The sequence below is a fragment of the Schistocerca americana genome, chromosome 8 (assembly GCF_021461395.2).
Source record: "Schistocerca americana isolate TAMUIC-IGC-003095 chromosome 8, iqSchAmer2.1, whole genome shotgun sequence".
Lineage (NCBI taxonomy): Eukaryota > Metazoa > Arthropoda > Insecta > Orthoptera > Acrididae > Schistocerca > Schistocerca americana.
The window spans coordinates 373,160,070-373,183,793 of record NC_060126.1 but is presented as its reverse complement, the minus strand read 5'-3'; the positions used below and the strand labels follow the sequence as shown (position 1 = coordinate 373,183,793).

The following is a 23,724-nucleotide window of genomic DNA, read 5'->3' as shown; positions in this document are numbered from 1 at the left end:
TTATGTCACGCAGTGTTGCCTGTCTGTTTGCAATGACAACTATATGCAAACGCCGCTGCTCTGGGTCGTTAACCGATGGTCGTTGGCTACTGCGATATCCGTGGTGAGAGTAACGCCTGTAATACGAAATTGAATGTCTCATGCGTCTATCTCCAACTATCATTCCGGTTCAAAGTCTGTTAATTCCCGTCGCGCAGCCATAACCACTTTGGATATCTTTCACATGAACCAGCTGAGTACAAATGACAGCTCCGCCAATACATTGCCATTTTATACCTTTTGTGTGCGATACTGCCGCCATCTGTAATGTGCGTGTCGCTGCCTCATGACTTTTATCACCTCAGGGCATCATGTGTGAAGAAATAATATCAAATAAATGTTTTCCTGAAACTGTGGTGATGCTTCAAGAGATCTGAGTGTATTGCCACTTGGCAAACGCGATGTGAATTTTATACCCTGTAACAACATCAGCTGAATGGCAATTCGCCAACAGTCTGACAGAGTTGATGAGGATGAGTATCTAAAACGAAATGTTACATGTCGTCTTCAGAAACATTGTTCCATACTAATTCAACTGGTTGTGCCAATTGCTCAAGACTAACTGTAGGTAACGTGCAGTAGGACAAATCACGTTCTGTCGTATCCCACACATGTTCAGTGCAAGACATATCTTGCGACCGTTTTGACCAGAGGAAATAAGCGTCTTAGGGAGGGAATAGCAAAACTGTTGAGTACGTGGTGGGGGCATTGCCATTTTAGACGACCATATTTTCCTTACACTATAATAATGATATCAGAATGAGTTCGGCGGTACGGCGTTGTATTCTGTATATACCCTGCTTGCCAGCCTCTGTGATAAGAGGAAGAAGTGCAGACTGAACCCAGAACACTGACTGAGAGTAAACGAAAAAGGGTTGAGACATAGCAGAAACGAGGCGTGGTTGTTATCTGTAATTGTCAGCCTGAAGATTGATTTGACACAGCTGTCTACCCTAGTCTACCCCGTACAAGCATCTTACTCCCTGATTAACTACTGTAATCTCCATCTTTTTGAACCTGGTTACTGCGTTCACGCCTAGGTCTCCCACTAATCTTTCATCTCACACGCTTACTTTCCATACAAAACTGGCTCTAGTCCTTGATGCCTCAGAATGTACTCGGTTGGAGCATAAGTTGGTAGCGTTTCTCCATTAAGTTTGATAATCACAACAGTTACACATGACAGAGACTTCAGTCACTCTCCTCCATTATTTACAACATTCTGCCAATGCTGGGGTAACTTTTCGAGTCCGCAATTATAGGAATAACGTGGTTTAACTCATCGAGGCATGTTCGGAGCTCGTTTTCACCTGGAAAGGAAGATCTTCGAAGGTTGTTCGACAGAGGGCGGAAAACGCGAAAATCTAAGGGCACAAGATCCATTGAACAAGGTGAATGACTTCCCCAACGCAGCTCCTAGATAATGTTTTTTCTCAGTCTAGCAGAGCGCTGGTGGTCGTTATCGTGATACAACATCACTTCACGCAGTCTTTCTGGTCGTTGTTCTTGGATTGCGTCTGCAAGACGTCTCAGTTGTTGACAATAAATGTCAGAAGTGGTGGTTACATCTCGGGCAAGCAATTTGTTGTACACCAAACTGTCGCTGTTCCACCAAGTGCATAACATTGTCTTTTATGAATGCACGCAAATCTTTGTACGGGGAGTTGCTGCTTTCTTTGGGCTCAACCCCCATTTCTTTTCCTAATGTTAGCTTAAGGACACCATTTTTCGTCGGCGATAACGATGCAGGATAGTAAACGTCGGTGTTGTTCACGAGCCAGCTGATGATGAGCAAATAGAGACGCACATACACTACTGGCCATTAAAATTGCTACACAAAGAAGAAATGCAGATGATAAAGGGTATTCATTGGACAAATATATTATACTAGAACTGTCACGTGATTACATTTTCACGGAATTTCGGTGCATGGATCCTGAGAAATCAGTACCCAGAACAACCACATCTGGCCGTAATAACGGCATTGATACGCCTGGGCATTGAATCAAACAGAGCTTGGATGACGTGTAAAGGTACAACTGCCCATGCAGCTTCAACACGATACCACAGGTCATCAAGAGTAGTCACTGGCGTATTATAACGAGCCAGTTGCTCGGCCACCATTGACCAGACGTTTTCAATTGGTGACAGATGTGGAGAATGTGCTGGCCAGGGCAGCAGTCGAACATTTTCTGTATCCAGAAAGGCCCGTACAGGACCTGCAACATGCGGTTGTGCATTATCCTGCTAAAATGGTTTCGCAGGGGTTGAATGAAGGGTAGAGCCACGGGTCGTAACACATCTGAAATGTAACGTTCACTGTTCAAAGTACCGTCAATGCGAAAAATAGGTGGCCGAGACGCACCCCATACCATCACGCCGGGTGATACGCCAGTATGGCGATGAATAATACATGCTTCCAATGTGCGTTCACCCCGATGTCGCCAAACACGGATGCGAAAATCATGATGCTGTAAACAGAACTTAGATTCATCCGAAAAAATGACGTCTTGCCATTGGTGCATCCAGGTTCGTCGTTGAGTACACCATCGCAGGCGCTCCTGTCTGTGATGCAGCGTCAACGGTAACCGCAGCTATGGTCTCCGAGCTGATAGTCCATGCTGCTGAAAACGTCGTCGAACTGTTCGTGCAGATGGTTGTTGTCTTGCAAACGTCCCCATCTGTTGACTCGGGGATCGCGACGTGGCTGCACGATTCGTTACAGCCATGCGGATAAGATGCCTGTCATCTCGACTGCTAGTGATACGAGGCCGTATTACCCTCCTGAACCCACCGATTCCATATTCTGCTAACAGTCATTGGATCTCGACCAATGCGAGCAACAATGTCGCAATACGATAAACCGCAATCGCGTTAGGCTACAATCCGATCTTTATCAAAGTCGGAAACGTGATGGTACGCATTTCTCCTCCTTACACGAGGCTTCACAACAACGTTTCACCAGGCAACGCCGGTCAACTGCTGTTTGTGTATGAGAAATCGGTTGGAATCTTTCCTCATGTGAGCACGTTGTAGGTGTCGCCATCGGCGCTACCCTTGTAAGAATGCTCTGAAAAGCTAATCATTTGCATATCACAGCATCTTCTTCCTGTCGGTTAAATTTCGCATCTGTGGAACGTCATCTTCGTGGTGTAGCAATTTTAATGGCCAGTAGTGTATGTTCATGCACTATTTTCTGTGATTTTGTTTTAGCGCATGCGGTACCCAAACACCTGATTTTTGAACCTTCCGTTTGCGTACAGATGTCGCAGAATGATGAAATGATCACATTTAGCAGTTCCCGAATACACTGACGTGGATAAGTGTGGATTAATGCGTTGAAACGAGCTTCATCAGACCGCTAATGTCTTCCTGAATGAGGAGAGTCAATAATCTCAAAACGATCCCCCTTAAAACGAGAAAACCATATTTTTGTGGTGCTCCGTTCAATGACATATGTTAGAAATGTTCCGATTTCTCCACTTGGCTCTCCATTTTGTGGCTTCCACAACTCCACTCAGTATCTCTGAATGACAAAATAACAATATGTAAACTCAAATAGCAGCAGTGAACTACAAATAAAAAATGACTATCGATAAATAAACCCATAGCAATCGGAATACCAAACAGCAAAACCAAGGCTTTGCGAACATTTGCACAATCCTTATGTATTAGCCGATTCCTTTTGTTAGTCAAGTTGTGCTATAAGTTTCTTTCTTCCTTTGCTTTTTACCTTTGTTGTTCGAACCACCCGTATATTGTTAAGCACTTTCCTGTAGCACCGCAATTCAAAAGGTTTCTCTCCTTGTCTGAACTTACCCTCCACGTTTCACTTCCGTACAAGGGTACATTGCAGACAAATGGTTTATCTGCGTCGTAGACGCAGCACCTGCTAATTTATAAAGCTTTTTCATGTTTTTATATCCCACAGCATGCAGTTGTAATTTACGGAAGAAGTAGTGTTATCTTTCGTACAATCGTTTTTTTACCATGGTGTTATTGTAAGTAACAGGTACGTAAAGTCCCATTTTTTTAACATAACTGCAGTTCCCTTCTTAAATTCTCTGCGCGCACCAGTTTACGGGGTTGTTTCAATTATTGTTTAAGACTGAAACTTTTTCCCCCTATTCGTTTGTGGAGCAGGGACATTTATTTCGACTTGTAGGTGAAGGAAGTGTCCTACGTAGAGCTGTTATTAATTTTTTGAGTCCGCCTGCTACTAGTGCGGAATTGTGAATCTTTCCAGCAAGAAAACACCAGTTGAATGACATCTCAAATTTTTTGCATATTAAGATTTTAGGCACTCATGTAGTACTGTGCATGTAAATGTATAATTAGGAGTGATCTTTACTTCAGTTTCCCATCAAAAATAAAGTACGCTAACCTAACCTCCCTCTCTGACAGCTGGACAGATACTGACCTTTTCCTTCCATTTCCAGGACAGGGGTTGGTGGTGAGGGTGAGTGACCTCATAAGAGGGGTGGGAAGGGGCGAGCAGGAGGGGGTAGGCCAACAGTGCTGTCTGGTGGATGTAGTGTGAATTAGCTCAGTCGGTCCTTGCAGTTCAAGGCGAACACACGTCTCCAACTTAGGTTACTCTAAATAGTCCAGTTGAGCTATATATATATATATATATATATATATATATATATATATATATATATATAATACCCTGCCTTCCAGTCCAGCACAGTATTACCGTTTCCCACAAAAAAAGGTAAAAAAGGACACTAACCTAGCCTTCCTCTCTTGCATCTGAACAGAGACTCACAATTTTCTGCCATTTACAGGGATGATATCATAGGATTGGTGCAGATTGGGTGACCACATAGGGGTGTGGGGAGGGGTGAGGGAGTTAGGATAGTGGAGGTACCCCAATTGCGCTATTTCCTGCCAAAATTTCACGCCGTTTCCAGGGGGTTGATGGGGTGTAATGTCAAATGGAGTGAGAGTGGGAAAAAGCTAGTCGCCATTGTGAATAAATTATTTGTCTTTGAAACAGCGTTATTCCACTACTTAAGGTCTTCTTGCACACCTCTTCCAATCCAACTTTGTGGGATGGTGTTTACAAGATAACTCTGCACCTCAAGAGGTAGGTGGCGTGGAGTGCTGTCATGCATAAAAATGAAATCATTATAATCTTCCTGTAGTTGGGGAAACAATCAATTCTTCATCATATCTAGGTAAGATATTCCTGCCAGAGTTTCCTCCACAAAGAAGAAAGATCCATAAACTCTGTGAACAGAAACAGCTCAAAACACATTCAATTTCGGTGAGTCTTTTTCGTGTCCTCTTTCATGTCACGCCAGGGTTTTGCGCCCCCCCCCCCCTCCCCCAAATTGTTACATTATGGCGGCTAACTGTAACCGACATATGAAACGTCGATTCATCCGAAGAAATGAATCTTCCATAAAAAATATCATATTCCATATACTGGAGAAATGAAGTGCATAATGCGTTCCTTCTGTTATGGTCGTAGACCTGCATGGCCGACCAGTGCTCTTCCCTTTACATATGCAACCAGCTTCCGAGAATTTTGTATCTCAGTCGTTAATTTGCATGTGCAGAGGTGGCTTCTTGCTGGATCGACAGCGGAATGCACGTTGCCCTTGACCATTGGATTAACTTTGCGAAAATTCCAACACAGAAACATCAAAGCTGTGTCAAAACTTTGACATTTCTTGTATGCATTGCCATGCGGAATATGTTTCTATTTTTTATAGTTTTTCCGTAACAAACAATTCAAATCTGTTCTTTCTTCTTGAATCACCCGGTTCGCCGTACAATTTGAAGTTGAGGTGGGCGTCAGATGTATTGGAGAGCCTGAGAGGCGGGGTTTGGGGGGTGGATTCGGTTATCGAATGGTCGTTCTCAACCAACCGTCTGACAAGAAAATTTGGTGCGGGTATAGGGCCATTTGTCAACAGCCTTGCCGCAGTGGTAACGCCGGTTCCCGTCAGATCAGCGAAGTTAAGCGCTGTCGGACTGGGCTAGCAATTGGATAGGTGACCATGAGGTCTGCCGAGCGCTGTTAGCAATCGGGGTGCCCTCAGCCCTTGCGAGGCCAGATGTGGAGCTACTTGATCGAGATGCAGAGGCTCCGGTCTCGTAAAACGTCATACAGCCGGGAGAAGGGTATGCTGACCCCATGCCTCTCCATATCCGCATCCAGTGGCACCTGTGGGCTGAGGATGAGACGCCGGCCGGTCGGTACCGTTGGGCCTTCGTGGTCCGTTAGGGCGGAGTTCAGTTTTAGTAGGGACATTTAGGTACTTCACTTTTGGAGGATTCATTCTGTAGTTATTAGTTTCTATTAGTTTGGGGGGTGCGTTCTGTAGGTCGTTCGAAATAGAAAAGAGCTTGTAGGAGAAGAGATGTGTTTCACAGTAGCGAAGATGAACAAGTGCTTGAGGCTTTGACAATAGATGCATTTCAGAGCCCATGTTTAGAAGACAATTTTTTCTCTTATATTGGTTCATACTACCACATCTCAATATATGGAATACCATTTTGTTCAACACCCTGTAATCATCACCCAACTGATGACGTCGGGTGCATTTGTTACTGTGGGGTGACGAAGTTGGCACAAAAGAGGGTGCTTTGATTGTCCGTGTGTTGTACACTACTGGCCATTAAAATTGCTTCACCAAGAAGAAATGCAGATGACAAACTGGTATTCATTGGACAAATGTATTATACTAAAACTGACACGTGATTACATTTTCACGCAATTTGGGTGCATAGATCCATAATAACGGCCTTGATACGCCTGGGCATTGAGTCAAACAGAGCTTGGATGACGTGTAAAGGTACAGCTGCCCATGCAGGTTCAACACGATACCACAGTTCATCAAGAGTAGTAACTGGCGTATTGTAACGAGCCAGTTGCTCAGCCACCATTGACCAGACGTTTTCAGTTGGTGAGAGATCTGGAGAATGTGCTGGCTAGGGCAGCAGTCAAATATTTTCTGTATCCAGAAAGTCCCGTACAGGACCTTCAACATGCGGTCGTGCATTATCCTGCTGAAATGTAGGATTTCGCAGGGTTCGAATGGAGGGTAGAGCCACGGGTCGTAACACATCTGAAATGTAACGTCCACTGTTCAAAGTGCCGTCAATGCGAACAAGAGGTGACCGAGACGTGTAACCAATGGCACCCCATACCATCACGCCAGGTAATACGCCAGCATGGCGATGACGGATACACGCTTCCAATGTGCGTTCACCGCGATGTCGCCAAACACGGATTCGACCATCATAATGCTGTAAACAGAACCTGGATTCATCCGAAAAAATGACGTTCTGCCATTCGTGCACCCAGGTTCGTCGTTGAGTACACCATCGCAGGCGCTCCTGTCTGTGATGTAGCGTCAAGTGTAACCGCAGCCATGGTCTCCGAGCTGATAGCCCATGCTGCTGCAAACGTCGTCGAACTGTTCGTCCAAATGGTTGTTTTCTTGAAAACGTCCCCATCTGTTAGGCACCGAGACGTGGCTGCACGATCCCTTACAGACATGCGGATAAGATGCCTTTCATTTCGACTGCTGGTGATACGAACCGTTGGGATCCAGCACGGCGTTCCGTATTACCCTCCTGAACCCACCGATTCCATATTCTGCTAACAGTCATTGGATCTCGACCAACGCGAGCAGCAATGTCGCGATACGGTAAACAGCAATCGCGATAGGCTACAATCCGACCTTTATCAAAGTCGGATAAGTGATGGTACGCATTTCTCCTCCTTACACGAGGCATCACAACAACGTTTCACCAGGCAACGCCGGTCAACTGCTGTTTGTGTATGAGAAAAAACGATTGGGAACTTTCCTCATGTCAGCACGTTGTAGGTGTCGCCACCGGCGCCAACCTTGTGTGAATGCTCTGAAAAACTAATCATTTGCATATCACAGCATCTTCTTGCCTTCGGTTAAATTTCGCGTCTGTAGGACGTCATCCTCGTGGTGTAGCAATTTTAACGGCCAGTAGTGTATCAAGTGTTCTACCGTCTCCTTTGTGGAGTGCGTTACCAGCCTGCTCAAGTGGGCGAGACAGAGCTTGACCTGAAGACGAGTGCGTCCGCCACTGGCGGCGCGGCGCTCTCCACCAGCGGCTCAGCGAGGGTCCTGGCAGCGTCCAGACGAAGGCAGAGGAATGCAGGCAGCCCCGAGGCGAGGCGCGTCGCGCGGAAGTCAAAGACGTCGGCGGGCACCGAGGCAGCGGGCTGCAGCACGCAGTGCACGCGCCCCAGTTCCAGCGCCGGCTCACCGTCTCTGCGAAATACGAGCACGATTCCTCAGTTCCTAGTGGTGAAAGGCGGTAGAAAGGCCAGCTGACGAACAAAAATCGAATGGCTCCGAGCACTATGGGACTTAACTGCTATGCTCATCAGTCCCTTAGAACTTAGAACTACTTAAACCTAGCTAATCTAAGGACATCACACACATCCATGCCCGAGGCAGGATTCGAACCTGCGACCGTAGCGGTCGCGCGGTTCCAGACTGTAGCGCCTAGAACCGCTCATCCACTCCGGCCGGCGCTGACGAACAACTCAAGGAAAAAAAATCGTTTATTAATATGCCGGGTGATCAAAAAGTCAGCATAAATTTGAAAATAGGATGAATCACGGAATAATGTAGATAGAGAGGTACAAATTGACACACATGCTTGGAATGACATGGGGTTTTATTGGAATCAAAAATAAAAGAATAAAAAAAAATTACAAAAGTTCAAAAAATGTCCGACAAATGGCGCTTCATCTGATCAGAATAGCAATAATTAGCGTAACAAAGTAAGACAAAGCAAAGATGATGTTCTTTACAGGAAATGCTCAAGGCCAGCCGAAGTGGCCGAGCGGTTCTAGGCGCTACAGTCCCGAACCGCGCGACCGCTACGGTCGCAGGTTCGAATCGTGCCTCGGGCATGGATGTTTGTGATGTCCTTAGGTTAGTTCGGTTTAAGTAGTTCTAAGTTTTAGGGGACTGATGACCTTAGAAGTTAAGTCCCATAGTGCTCAGAGCCATTTGAACCATTTTAAATGCTCAATATGTCCACCATCATTCCTCAACAATAGCTGTAGTCGAGGAATAATGTTGTGGACAGCACTGTAAAGCATGACCGGAATAACGGTGAGGCATTGGCGTCGGGTGTTGTCTTTCAGAATCCGTAGAGATGTCTGTCGATCACGATACACTTGCGACTTCAGGTAACCCCAAAGCCAATAATCGCACGGACTGAGGTCTGGGGACCTGGGAGGCCAAGCATGACGAAAGTGGCGGCTGAGCACACCATCATCACTAAACGACGCGCGCAAGAGATCTTTCACGCGTCTAGCAATATGGTGTGGGGCGCCATCCTGCATAAACATCGTACGTTCTAGCAGGTGTTTATCAGCCAGGTTGGGGATGATGCGATTCTGTAACATATCGGCGTACCTCTCACCCGTCACGGTAGCAGTTACAAAACCAGAATCACGCATTTCCTCGAAGAAAAAAGGCCCGATAACGGTAGATGTGGTAAATCCAACCCATACCGTGACTTTCTGGTCGTGCAATGGAGTTTCCACGACAGTTCTAGGAATTTCGGTAACTCAAATTCTGCAGTTGTGGGCGTTGACAGACCCTCGGAGCGTGAAATGAGCTACGTCGGTCCACAACACGTTATTCAACCAATCGCCATCTGCCGCCATCTTTTGAAACGCCCACACCGCAAATGCCCTCCGTTTCACTAAATCGCCAGGTAACAGTTCATGATGCCAATGCATTTTGTACGGATAGCATCGGAAGGTACTCCTAAGTGCCAACCAAACAGCAGTGTACGGAATGACGGCGCGACGTGCGACTGCACAAGCGCTGACTTCCCCGTGCATAGACGAACCCGCTACAGTCTCCATTTCTTCCTGAACTGTCTCCGCAGCATTACGCCTTGTGCTCGGTCGGCCACTACGGGGTCTATCGTCTACACAACCCGTGGCTTCGAACTTCGAAATCATTCTCGCCACAGTTGCATTTGTCAACGGACCTTTACCCGTTCGAATTCCCTTCCTATAGCGATACGATCGTAACGCTGAACTAGCACATTCCCTATTCTGATAATACAGATTCACTAAAAGTGCCTTTTCAGGTTAAGTCAACATGCTGCGACCGCTGGCGCATCTGATTCTCTCTCTTTTTTTTTTTCTTTTATTGTAATTTTCATCACCTGATACAGGCGGGCTGGCAGCAGCTTAATACGCTGCTCTTCAGCCTTATGGGGTACAATAATATGATATAGGTGACACAGACAATACAAAAAATGGCGGGCAAAGAAAGTAGTTACAAAAAACAAAAAACAAGAAGCCGTTCTCGTTGGACGATAAAAACACTAACACTTGGTGACACGGCGCACAAAACACGGAGAACGGCGACGGCACATGTGAACAGTTGAGTTGTAACTGCACGAAACACAAAACGAAGCACACACACTAGAAACTGATGGCGACGATCTCCGGCGCGCGAATGTTCACTATGCGTGTGCGAGTCCGGGGACCTGCCAAGAGAGGAGGAGGAGGAAGGGGAGTGGGAGAGGGAGAGGGGAGAGCAGAGATGCCACGGGCAGGGGAGAAAGGGGGGAGGGAGGAAGTGGGAGGGGAAGCCCGGGGGGAAGAGGGGTGGAGGGAGGGGACGGGGGAAAAGGAAAGAGAAGGGAAGGGAAGGGAAGAGAAGGGAGGGAGGGAGGGTGCCTAAAGGAAAGGACACTGGAAGTGGGGGGTGGGGCAGGGTCAAAGTTGATAGGAGGGGTAGATGGAGGGGAGGAGGACATCATCAGGGAGGGGGAGCTGGCAGAAGCCACCTTGGTTAGGAGGGTGGAGAGATGGAGACCAGGTGGGACGTGGGAATACAGGCGCGGCAGCGGGCGGGGGTGGGAGAGGGTTGGGGAGACGAGCGGGTGAGGAGGATCGAGTTTGTGGGAGGTGTACAGGATCTGTATCCTTTCAAGGAAAAGGAGGAGGTGGGGGAAGGGGATGAGATCGTACAGGATCCGCGTAGGGGAGGGGAGACGGATGCGATAGGCAAGGCGGAGAGCATGGCGTTCAAGGAGTTGGAGGGATTTATAAAAGGAAGGGGGGGCGGAGATCCAAGCCGGATGGACATAACAAAGGATAGGGCGGATGAGGGATTTATAAGTGTGGAGGATGGTGGAGGGGTCCAGACCCCACGTGCGGCCGGAGAGGAGCTTGAGGAGACTGAGTCGGGAGCGTGCCTTGGCTTGGATTGTCCGGAGGTGGGGAGTCCAGGAGAGGCGACGGTCGAGGGTGACGCCAAGGTACTTAAGGGTGGGAGTGAGGGCGATAGGACGGCCATAGATGGTGATGCAGAAATCAAGGAGGCGGAAGGAAGGGGTGGTTTTGCCTACAATGATCGCCTGGGTTTTGGAGGGATTGACCTTGAGCAACCACTGGTTGCACCAAGCGGTGAACCGGTCAAGATGGGATTGGAGAAGGTGTTGGGAGCGCTGTAGGGTGGGGGCAAGGGCAAGGAAGGCGGTGTCATCGGCAAACTGGAGAAGGTGGACGGGGGCTGATGGCGGCGGCATGTCCGCCGTTCCTCTCTCTCATTATAGCTCCTTTTATACACGATTGTCATGCGCAGTCACTGACGTTTTGCTGCCCAACGCCATCTGTCGGACATTTTGTGAACTTCGTTTTTTTTTTTTTAGTTCTAATAAAACCCCATGTCATTCCAATTTTTACCTCTCTATCTACATTATTCTGTGATTTACTCACTTTTCAAATTTATACTGACTTTTTGATCACTGCCGGCCGGTGTGGCCATGCGGTTCTAAGCGCTTCAGTTTGGAACAGCGTGACCGCTACGGTCGCGGGTTCGAATCCTGCCTCGGGCATGGATGTGTGTGATGTCCTTAGGTTAGTTAGGTTTAAGTAGTTCTAAGTTCTAGGGGACTAATGACCTCAGCAGTTGAGTCCCATAGTGCTCAGAGCCATTTTTTGATCACTCGGTATATTGAATTCTCGAGTTCCCAGCTGGGTGAGTTCACCGGAACGGCACGACGTTTCGAAGAATGTCACTCCCATCATCATTAGCAACACAACTTTATCTGTTTAACCGAGCGAGATGGCGCAGTGGTTAGCACACTGTACTCGCATTCGGAAGGACGACGGTTCAATCCCGCGTCCGGCCATCCTGATTTAGGTTTTCCGTGATTTCCCTATATCACTTCAGGCAAATGCCGGGATGGTTCCTTTGAAAGTGCACGGCCGATTTCCTTCCTCATCCTTCCCTAACCCGAGCTTGTGCTCCGTCTCTAATGACCTCGTTGTCGATGGGACGTTAAACACTAATCTCCTCCTCCGCCTTTATCTGTTTAACTTGACAGTAAGCGCAACAGCACTCCCTCCGAATCCTGGAATGACATTAAGTTGCTTTCCATATTCGGCTACTTCTCCCACTCGTATCCTGTACCAGCTAATCAATTTCTCACACCTTCTGAAACACCTAGAACACATTCTCCTCTCCTACATTTCCCATTAACTTGAGTCTCCTTTGTTCTTCAGGACCCTGGACTACCAGCTGGCGTCCTCTCCATCTCCTAACACCAGCATCACAACTACCATTCCCTCCCTGATGAACATCCATCTGATTGCGTACAATATCCTTCCAGTATTTATTACATTCCCACAATAAAGACGATGTACTATCATGCAGAAGTATCCGAACAAACTGAATTGCGTTCCATCTCATTTGTGTGCAACCCATATCATGTAACTGTTTTGTCGGTCCTCTGTTCTCTTTTCGTTCAGTCGTTTGAGTATACTACAAGAGACCACTAGAGAAAATTATGTCTGGCTGTCAGTCAAAAATTGAATTAGTATCACGATAATGAAAATATCAGAAAACACGTTATTACAGACCACTCAGTCTTCAATGCTTGTAAATAAATGTAATACAGTAAATGATATCTCCTAAAGCAAGTTACCACTTGAAATTACACGACGGAACGAACCTTTTTGTACTGGACTAGGGACCGGAACACCGATCCGGCAACTCTTGTTCCTGTTAACTAACTGCGAAAATTCATAAATATGGTTTCAATCACATGTAACGAAGTGTGAGCATGTTTAAGCTTGAAACGATGTGGCACACTTCTCGTGTGTTGAACAGTGTAACAAGTCTGTTGAAAACAGCAGAGACTTACGTGAAAGCTCCTCGCCGGACGGCCAGCATGTTGTCCTCCGCCAGCTGCTTGAAGTCGACCTCGTCGCCCGCGAGCACGCAGTAGTAGGTGTCTCTGACTCCGCGCCCGTCCTCGCCACGCTGGACCACGGTGAACCTCAAGGAGGAGCCGGCGATCGCTACCTCTGGATGTGACTGGTAGCCGCAGTACGCGGTTGGGTGTCCCGGGAACTCCAGCACCAGGATCTCGCCAGTGCCGCTGGTACGGCAGGAGGAAGGCACATTTCATTACCAAACACTGGCAGTCTTCCTCAGAGTAGCGTCGGCTGCTCCAAGATTCAAGGGCTGATATTCACAGAAATAATTCGTGCAGGTAAGTTATCATTAACTGTAGAATATTGGAAAACATGGAAATCGAAGCGCGTGGGATACGTCGTCACAGAGGCATGTTTATATTTAAATGTATTTGTGGTGTCACCGCCAGACACCACACTTGCTAGGTGGTAGCCTTTAAATCGGCCGCGGTCCATTAGTATACGTCGGACCCGCGTGTCGCCACTGTCAGTGATAGCAGACCGAGCGCCACCACACGGCAGGTCTAGAGAGACGTACTAGCACTCGCCCCAGTTGTACAGCCGACTTAGCCAGAGATGGATCACTGACAACTACGCTCTCATTTGCCGAGACGATAGTTAGCATAGCCTTCAGCTACGTCATTTGCTACGACCTAGCAAGGCGCCATAGCATTTGGTATTATTTTATATTTTAATTGTAACATGTACCGCCAAGAGAGATGTTCTACAATTGTGGATTAAAGTTAAGTATTATATCAACTACGTACTTTATTTGCTACTATTAATTCCCTTAACTGTTCCAGACCTCGCGCCAGCCTGCGTGAGCTTAAGCGCGTGCCTTTCGGCTTCCTCTCATTGTGACTTGGCTGTCTTGCCAAGTCACAACAACAGAAGCATGTTTATATTTAAATGTACTGATAAGAAACAAGGAGGTCCTCCACGGAATAGGCAAAGAGAGAAATTTTTGATATAGTGTTACTAAATCGTACATACCAACCAAAAACAAAATACGTTATACATAAAAATGTTTAATCATTTCACTTTCGATGGCATGTACGAACTATGAAACCCTGCTGATGGGAAAATACAGGGTGTTACAAAAAAGTACGGCCAAACTTTCAGGAAACATTCCTCAAACACAAATAAAGAAAAGATGCTATGTGGACATGTGTCCGGAAACGCTTAACTTCCATGTTAGAGCTCTTTTTAGTTTCGTCAGTATGTACTGTACTTGCTCGATTCACCACCAGTTGGCCCAATTGAAGGAAGGTAATGTTGACTTCGGTGCTTGTGTTGACATGCGACTCATTGCTCTACGGTACTAGCATCAAGCACATCAGTACGTAGCATCAACAGGTTAGTGTTCATCACGAATGTGGTTTTGCAGTCAGTGCAATGTTTACAAATGCGGAGTTGGCAGATGCCCATTTGATGTATGGATTAGCATGGGGCAATAGCCGTGGCGCGGTACGTTTGTATCGAGACAGATTTCCAGAACGAAGGTGTCCCGACAGGAAGACGTTCGAAGCATTCGATCGGCGTCTTAGGGAACACGGAACTTTCCAGCCTATGACTCGCGACTGGGGAAGACCTAGAACGACGAGGACACCTGCAATGGACAAGGCAATTCTTCGTGCAGTTGACGATAACCCAAATGTCAGCGTCAGAGAAGTTGCTGCTGTACAAGGTGACGTTGACCACGTCACTGTATGGAGAGTGCTACGGGAGAAACAGTTGTTTCCGTACCATGTACAGCGTTTGCAGGCACTATCAGCAGCTGATTGGCCTCCACGAGTACACTTCTGCGAATGGTACATCCACCAATGTGCCAATTCTCATTTCAGTGCAAATGTTCTCTTTACGGATCAGGCTTCATTCCAACGTGATCAAATTCTAAATTTTCACAATCAACATGTGTGGGGTGACGAGAATCCGCACGCAATTGTGCAATCACGTCATCAACACAGATTTTCTGTGAACGTTTGGGCAGGCATTGTTGGCGATGTCTTGATTGGGCCCCTTGTTCTTCCACCTGCGCTCAATGGAGCACCTTATCATGATTTCATACGGGATACTCTACCTGTGCTGCTAGAACATGTGCCTTTACAAGTACGACACAACATGTGGTTCATGCACGATGGAGCTGCTGCACATTTCAGTCGAAGTGTTCGTACGCTTCTCAACAACAGATTCGGTGACCGATGGATTGGTAGAAGCGGACCAATTCCATGGCCTCCACGCTCTCCTGACCTCAGCCCTCTTGACTTTCATTTATGGGGGCATTTGAAAGCTCTTGTCTACGCAGCCCCGGTACCAAATGTAGAGACTCTTCGTGCTCGTATTGTGGACGGCTGTGGTACAATACGCCATTCTCCAGGGCTGCATCAGCGCATCAGGGATTCCATACGACGGAGGGTGGTTGCATGTATCCTCGCTAACGGAGGACATTTTGAACATTTCTTGTAACAAAGTGTTTGAAGTCACGCTGGTACGTTCTGTTGCTGTGTGTTTCCATTCCATGATTAATGTGATTTTAAGAGAAGTAATAAAATGAGCTCTAACATGGAAAGTAAGCGTTTCTGGACACATGTCCACATAACATATTTTCTTTCTTTGTGTGTGAGGAATGTTTCCTGAAAGTTTGGCCGTACCTTTTTGTAACACCCTGTATATGGAAACGCCACAAACATATCACCATGCTTAATACCGTGTAGGGAACACGGTGGCATTCAAAATAGTTTCCAATCATCTCGGAATGGATGAATACTGGTCCAGTATGGTTTTTAAGGGAATGTTGTATCGTTCTTCCTGCTAAATAGCGGCAGCGTAAGGTAACGACGGTGGAGGTGGAAAGCGATCATGCACATTTCTGTCCAAAATAGGCAAAAGGGGCCAATACCTTCGAGATATGGTGACTACGCTGGCCAGGGGAGATGGGAAAATTCATCTTCGTGCTCCCAGAACTAGTCGTGAACGACGCAAGCTATGTGAACATGGGCGCTGTCGCCTTGGAACACACGGCATCACCACTGGGGAACGAACATTCCGTCATGACCTGGACCTGATCATGCGATATGATCACATAATCATTGACAGTAATGCGATGTTGCTGAGTAACCATGCGGCTCAGGGAATACACCGATATAGCTGCCCAAATCATCACTTACTCTTCGTACATGAACTTGGCCAGAAGTTGGAAACTGTGTGAAAGAAGACCCACCCGAGCAAATGACATTATTCCACTTCTCCACTGTCTGGTTTTATGGCCTCAGCACCACGTTTTCCCGTTACGGGCATTTGCATCACTGGCCAGTGGTTTTGGAATTTCAGCTCGCACTACTCTTTCCTGTTTATGGAGCTCCATTCCCGTCCTTCGGCGCAGACAAGGTTCACGAGTGCGACATTCGGTTCTGCAGTGGGTTTTGCTCTAAACCTCTTATTTTTCGTCATAGTCCACTTCAATGACTGTCTGTCACAATCATTCAACATACACTATAGTCCGAGTTGTGATTTGGTACATGAGGTTTTCCGCTTTCCCTGTACGTGGTTGCCTCTTGAAACGCCTAATACTTCGGCCACTCTGGTAACGGAAACACCCATTGTGGTGTCACCGCCAGACACCACACTTGCTAGGTGGTAGCCTTTAAATCGGCCGCGGTCCGTTAGTATACGTCGGACCCGCGTGTCGCCACTATCAGTGATTGCAGACCGAGCGCCGCCACACGGCAGGTCTAGAGAGACTTCCTAGCACTCGCCCCAGTTGTAAAGCCGACTTTGCTAGCGATGGTTCACTGACAAAATACGCTCTCATTTGCCGAGACGATAGTTAGCATAGCCTTCAGCTACGTCATTTGCTACGACCTAGCAAGGCGCCATTACCAGTTACTATTGATGCTGTAAAACATGTACCGTCAAGAGCGATGTTCACCAATTATGGATTAAAGTTAGGTATTCCACAGCTACATCCTTCTATGCTAGTCTCATTTCCTTGACCTGTTCCAGACCTCACGCCAGCCTGCGTGAGCTAAAACGCGTGCCTTTCGGCTTCCTCTCATAGTGGGTTGGCTGCCTTGCCAATCCACAACAAAAAGTATGTGCATTATGTCAGAGATTATCATATATTATAATAAAATCGGTGGCGACACCTACAACGTGGTCGCATGAGGAAAGTTTCCCATCGATTTCTCATACACAAACAGCAGTTGACCGGTGTTGCCTGGTGAAACGTTGTTGTGATGCCTCGTGTAAGGAGAAATGCGTACTATCACGTTTCCGACTTTGATAAAGGTCGGATTGCAGCCTAACGCGATTGTGGTTTATCGTATCACGACATTGCTGCTCGTGTTAGTCGAGATCCAATGACTGTTAGCAGAATATGGAATCGGTGGGTTCAGGAGGGTAATACGGAACGCCGTGCTGGATCCCAACGGCCTCGTATCACTAGCAGTCGAGATGACAGGCATCTTATCTGCATGGCTGTAACGGGTCGTGCAGCCACGTCTCGATCCCTGAGTCAACAGATGGGGACGTTTGCAAAACAACAACCATTTGCACAAACAGTTCGACGACGTTTGCATGGACTATCAGCTCAGAGGACATGGCTGCGGTTACCCTTGACGCTGCATCACAGGCAGGATCGCCTGCGACGGTGTACTGAACGACGAACCTGGGTGCACGAATAGCAACACGCCATTTTTTCAGATGAATCCAGGTTCTGTTTACAGCCACAAGACGGTCGCATCCGTGTTTGGCGACATCGCGGTGAACGCACATTGGAAGCGTGTATCCGTCATCGCCATGCTGGTGTACCACCTGGCGTGGTGGTATGGGGTGCCAATGGTTACACGTCTCGGTCACCTCTTGTTCGCATTGACGGCACTTTGAACAGTGGACGTTACATTTCAGATGTATTACGACCAGTGGCTCTACCCTTCATTCGATCCCTGCGAAACCCAACATTTCAGCAGGATAATGCACAACCAGGCATATCAAGTCCGTTATTACGGACAGAGGTGGTTGTTCTGGGTACTGATTTCTCAGGATCTATGCACCCAAATTGCATGAAAATATAACCACATGTCAGTTCTAGTGTAATATATTTGTCCAATGAATACCCGTTTATAATCTGCATTTCTTCTTGGTGTAGCAATTGTAATGGCCAGTAGTGTATACAAAAACTCGCTGAGCAGACAGAAGATAATGTCGACTGACCTACTATCGATATAAACATGTCTAGGCGATAGCATAGTCACCTGGCAAGGAATAACTGCTAGTCAGACACACGCATGGCGCATATTGTATGAGTGAGCATGCCGACTGTGTGTAGGATGGGGAAGGTTGGTAGTCTATCTGAGTCTGACCGAGGGCACGAAATACACAAACTGCACAATTTGTCGGGTTTCGAGGAGTTCTGTGGTGATATCAAGGTGAAATTACGTCCAGACGTAGTGGGGTTGGGCGGCCACCCATCATTACAGATGCTGGACATCATAGGCTTGGCAGACTGGTAAAGCAGGACAGGAGGCGAAGTGTGTCAGAACTAACCTCAGACTTTAATTCTGGGTAGAGAACAAGTGTGCCTGAACACAATCCACAAGTGTGTCTGAACGCCAGTCCACAGCCGAAGGCCAATGCGTGTGCACCTATGTTAACACATCGACGCCGGCAACTACGATTGAAGTGGGCAGGTGACCAACGACATTGGACGTTGGTGCAGTGGCAGAGCGTTGAATGGTCTTCATCCTATCTACGGGAGGGCGCAAATCTATCATCTTCCAGTAGAACAGCTCCTTGATACCATTACTGTGGGATGGAGACAAGATGGTGGCAGCTCCATTATGCTCTGTGGAACATTCACACTCAAGGCACCATGACGGCCAAGGAGTATCGTACAATGGTTGCAGACCACGTACACCCCTTCATGACCATCATATTTCCCGATGGCAGTTGCAGTTTCTAGCAAGATAATGCGTCATATGACAAGGCCAGGAGTGTGATGAAGTGGTTCGAGGAACACGGTGGCGAGCTGCAATTAAGATGCTGGCCCCCAACACGCCAGATCTGAACCCTGTGATGTGATGGAACGTGGCGTCAAGGCTCTCCAAATTTGCAGGAATTAGGTGACGTGTGTGTGTGTGCAGAAGCGGTGCTAACTTCCTCCAGCGATCTACCAATGCCATATATATATATATATATATATATATATATATATATATATATATATATATATATGAATCCGGACTACGGCACGATCTAACACGACTGCCTTTTACTATCATCGCACTCTCAGCAAAAGCAGCATGTCAAACTTTTGTTTCTGTTTTGGTTTTCTGCTCCTAGCATGTAACCGAATACGTGACTGCTAACGCACTAGGTGTGCTGCTATAGGAGGATGCTGACAACTTGGTGGATTGATAAGATAAGGAATTAAGTATTCTCCGCAGAATCGACGAGAAAAGGAACACATGGAAAACGTTGACAGGAGGGAGGATCAGGATGATAGGACATGTGCTACGAAAGCAAAGTATAACTTCCGTGGGACTTGAGAGAGCTGTAGAGGGTAAAAAATGTACAGGAAAGGAAGATTGGAATATATCCAGCAAAGTAGTGGAAGCGTTGAGCATAAGTGCTACTCTGAGATGAAAAAGATGGCACTGGTGGGGAATTCTTGGAAGGCCACATCTAATCAGTCACATGCCTGATGACCGAAAAAAAAGAACTTGGAATACAGGGCAGAGTGGGAGTGGAAACTTACGCGTAGTTTTAACCGTTAACAATTCCACAGCCTCTGTGGTAACTGACATGAAGAAACTGCATCACAAATTTTAAAGCCGTACATTTCTATACTACACTATCAACCGCTATGAAATAGAATGTGTCTAGGACTCCGTACTAAGATCAGGATGCAGCGAAAAACATACGAAATGAACTCACTACCTACAACACGCAGACTGGCGTGAGGTCTGGAAAATGACAAGGAATTATAGTAGCCAAAAATAGTACATAACTTCTGGAATACTTAACTTTAATCCATAATTGGAGAACATCGCTCTTGATGATACATAATTATGATCTCAATATAAACTGGTAACGGCGCCTTGCTAGGTCGTAGCAAATGACGTAGCTGAAGGCTAAGCTAACTATCGTCTCGGCAAATGAGAGCGTATTTGTCAGTGTAGCATCGCTAGCAAAGTCGGCTGTACAACTAGGCGAGTGCTAGGACGTCTCTCTAGACCTGCCGTGTGGCGGCGCTCGGTCTGCAATCACTGACAGTGGCGACACGCGGGTCCGACGTATACTAATGGACCGCGGCCGATTTAAAAGCTACCACCTAGCAAGTGTGGTGTCTGGCGGTGACACCACAGTTTAAATTCCGCCTTGCGATGACAGTAACAGTAGACAAGAACGTCACCTGTTATCCTGTACTGGCGGCTGATCATCTGCGGCTACGCCGATGGCGATGCACAGCAGGACAATGAAGCATGCCGGTCGCGATGACATAGCGGTGTCCTGCAGTTACCTACTGGAAGTGCATCCTGGAGAAGCCCGCCACTTCGATGCGACACGAGCTCTGCTTTAGGGCCGGAAGTGAGCACACGACGGTATCCGGCGGCAGGAAGTGGGATCCGCGAGATAGGAAGACGCTCCGGTTGATCCCAAGTGCGGCGAACGCCGCACAATACAAACCCATACACAGGGTGAACGTCGTCCGCGGTGTTAAGGGAGCCGAATTCATTTGCCCTCCACCAGATGAACTCACCTCTCATGAGCAGACAACAAGCCGTTACTCGCCCAGGGAGAGAATTTGTATCGGCTACAAAACTGTCTCGGTCCTGGGTCGGGTCGTTGACTCCAGTCTTGGACACGGTAAAAACGACTGTTAAAATGTGTATATGACTCTACATTCTCAAATTTTCTTTGCTGATCATTCGACCGATTTCATGGCGACTTCCTTGTCGATTATCTAAACCTACAACTATTCTGCAAGCTACATTATGCCGTGTGGTGAAAGGTATTTTGAATAGCACTGTTTCTTCCTCCCCCTCACACTTCCAGTCATGAATGGTACCCGGGAAGAAAGGCTGTTGGTAGCAGGTGCGGATCCTGGGTTCGTTTCTGGAGGCGGCATGATTAAAAGCTGTGTGTTTTTTCATAAAATACGAAATGATGGCGATCCATAGTACAACCTTTGTCCCAGCGGCCCTGAAAGCTAGTGAAAATATAAAAGAGCATTACCTCATGGCGAAAATTACGAACATAAACACGACAGTTGTGAACACCATAATACTTGTACCTGGGACCTTGCTTAATAACGTTCTAAGTACGGGGAGACCCAGAACTCAATGAAGGTTTATAATCTGTAAATTAAAATTGTTTACCGAAGACAGTATTTGTGCGCTACGGAACAGTAAAACTGGGTGGTTTAGAAGCTGTTCCATCTTTTAACGAGGGTGTATAAAAGAATCGATCTTCTGGAGAGATTAGGAGTCAATCTAGGCACAACTCAGGACGGGCATAGAAAAGTATCGATGTTATTTTTTCAAAAGTTTCGGACACAAAAATAGGTGTAGACTTCTCAACTGCGCAAAATAAGTCAGAAAGCAAGGAAGTGTGAAGACGAAAAGAGATATCCTTCCCTTGATTCAGACGATGCTGAAGACACGGCAGTAAAATATTAACTATAAAAAATATGCTTGAAAGTTGTAAGTTACAACCAAATAAAACTTTAAATTTCCTTTTCCCTAAGCTACATTTATTTCACGTATAGGCACAGTCAATTCTAGAATCATGCACCAGAAGTAATTCAGATTTTATGCAGTCGTTATTTCACGTCTAATGAACAAACCGATCTTCATATCTTTTTGTGAGTTTACCACTTGCGATTCGAAGACAAAACAATCAATTTTTTTATAAATTGTTAACAAATTGTTTAAACAAGTGTCAGTTCTCTAAAACCTCACTGAGTCTGAATCTGCATTAAGCAGAAGCAATGATTGCAGAAATTCTAATTTCCTATTTCCGAAGTTCTGTCTCAGTTTGTTGAGGAACGGTCCCAAATACACTAAAAATTAACACTGCCATTGCAGAGAAATCGTGTCCTGCATGTGTCCACTTAGTGAGGCGGACACAGGCAAGAAGCACTGATAGAAAGACTAGTAAGATAGGGATGCTCCACATATTTAGTGGTACTCCCAAACATGATTAAAGAATTGAAACATATGTTGACAAATTTGAAGAGGAAGTGAAAGCAGAAAAAGAAAGAATTGGCAAGTTACGTTTTGTGGACTATTTTGTAATTTTCGTTGCAAGTACAAGAACCTAAAATAAATTTTCAGCGAACTTAAGCCAGTTTTCAGCAATCAGCAAACCAAAAATAAGAAACAGATGTACTTGTGAAGAGAAGACCTGAGACAAGGGCTCACAGGGTTCTCTCTAGATAGACTACAGGTGACGTAGAGAACCGCAGCTACAGTGGCGCGGGCAGCGGTCGTGGGCGCATTCCTCCTTCTCGATGTCACCGACAGTAAACACCTGAAACTGTGCAGGTCCGAGTGTTTTACGCACTTTTGGTTGTTTATAGTACTCACACAAGTTGCTTGAAGTACACTAAAGAAGGTGGTGGAAAAACCCCTGATAGATACTGGCCAAGTGACAGCTATGCTGACCCCACTAGTGTCTACCGAAATGATATATCTGTAAATCAAACAGGCAGTCTATAGCTGCGACCATCTAATCCAGCAGGCAGCCTAACATATGTTGCCATCACACCAGACGCAGACCCAGGCAAAGCAATTGCAACAACTCCATCAGGTGAAGCACCAACTACTACTCAGAAACCAGAAAATATCAGCGGTGGCAACAACAACCACAAAAGCAGCAGTCCGCTTCTCCGGAGCTACGACCGTACCATCAGGGAGAATGCTGTTTTGTCGGAAACGAATGTTTCGAGACTGTGTCTGTGCACAAAAAGGAGGAAAACGTCAGAGAGCCACTGTTAATAATGCTGTTCACTTACATAAATAGAGCGTTACCGATTTCGAACCGACAAGTTCAAATGGTTCAAATGGCTCTGAGCACTATGGGACTAAACTCCTGAGGTCGTCAGTCCCCTAGAACTTAGAACTACTTAAACCTAACTAACCTAAGGACACTATAAACATTCATGCCCGAGGCAGGATTCGAACCTGCGACGTAGTGGTCGCGCTGTTCCAGACTGTAACGCCTACAACCGCTCGTCCACACCGGCCGGCGAAAAGTTCATCCTCAGGAGTTTAGATTACGTTTGTTGTTGGTTACATTAGTTGCCACATGTACAAAAACAGTTCACTGTGAGAGTATGTATGTGTGGTATGCGTGTGTGTGTGTGTGTGTGTGTGTGTGTGTGTGTGTGTGTGTGTGTGTGTGTGTGTGTGAGCGCGCGCGCGCACTCGCGCGCGCGGCCG

The 23,724-nt window shown here is 46.7% G+C and overlaps 1 protein-coding gene across 3 annotated transcripts in view; it reads right to left on the bottom strand.

Moving 5' to 3' along the window:
* LOC124545294 overlaps positions 1 to 20,824 on the bottom strand; it is a 51,849-nt gene extending 31,025 nt beyond the window's left edge. For 2 of the 3 annotated variants that reach the window (XM_047124187.1, XM_047124190.1), the window contains exons 1-3: positions 20,694 to 20,806; positions 13,231 to 13,467; positions 8,100 to 8,309 (exon numbers count right to left, since the gene is read on the bottom strand). In XM_047124187.1, coding sequence (XP_046980143.1) covers positions 8,100 to 8,309; positions 13,231 to 13,467; positions 20,694 to 20,782 — 536 coding nt within the window. In that variant the 5' untranslated portion in view covers positions 20,783 to 20,806. Of the gene's footprint in view, positions 1 to 8,099; positions 8,310 to 13,230; positions 13,468 to 20,693 lie in introns of all 3 variants that reach the window. The other variant, XM_047124188.1, reaches the window with a different exon arrangement.
* Between the last annotated feature and the right edge of the window lie 2,900 nt (positions 20,825 to 23,724).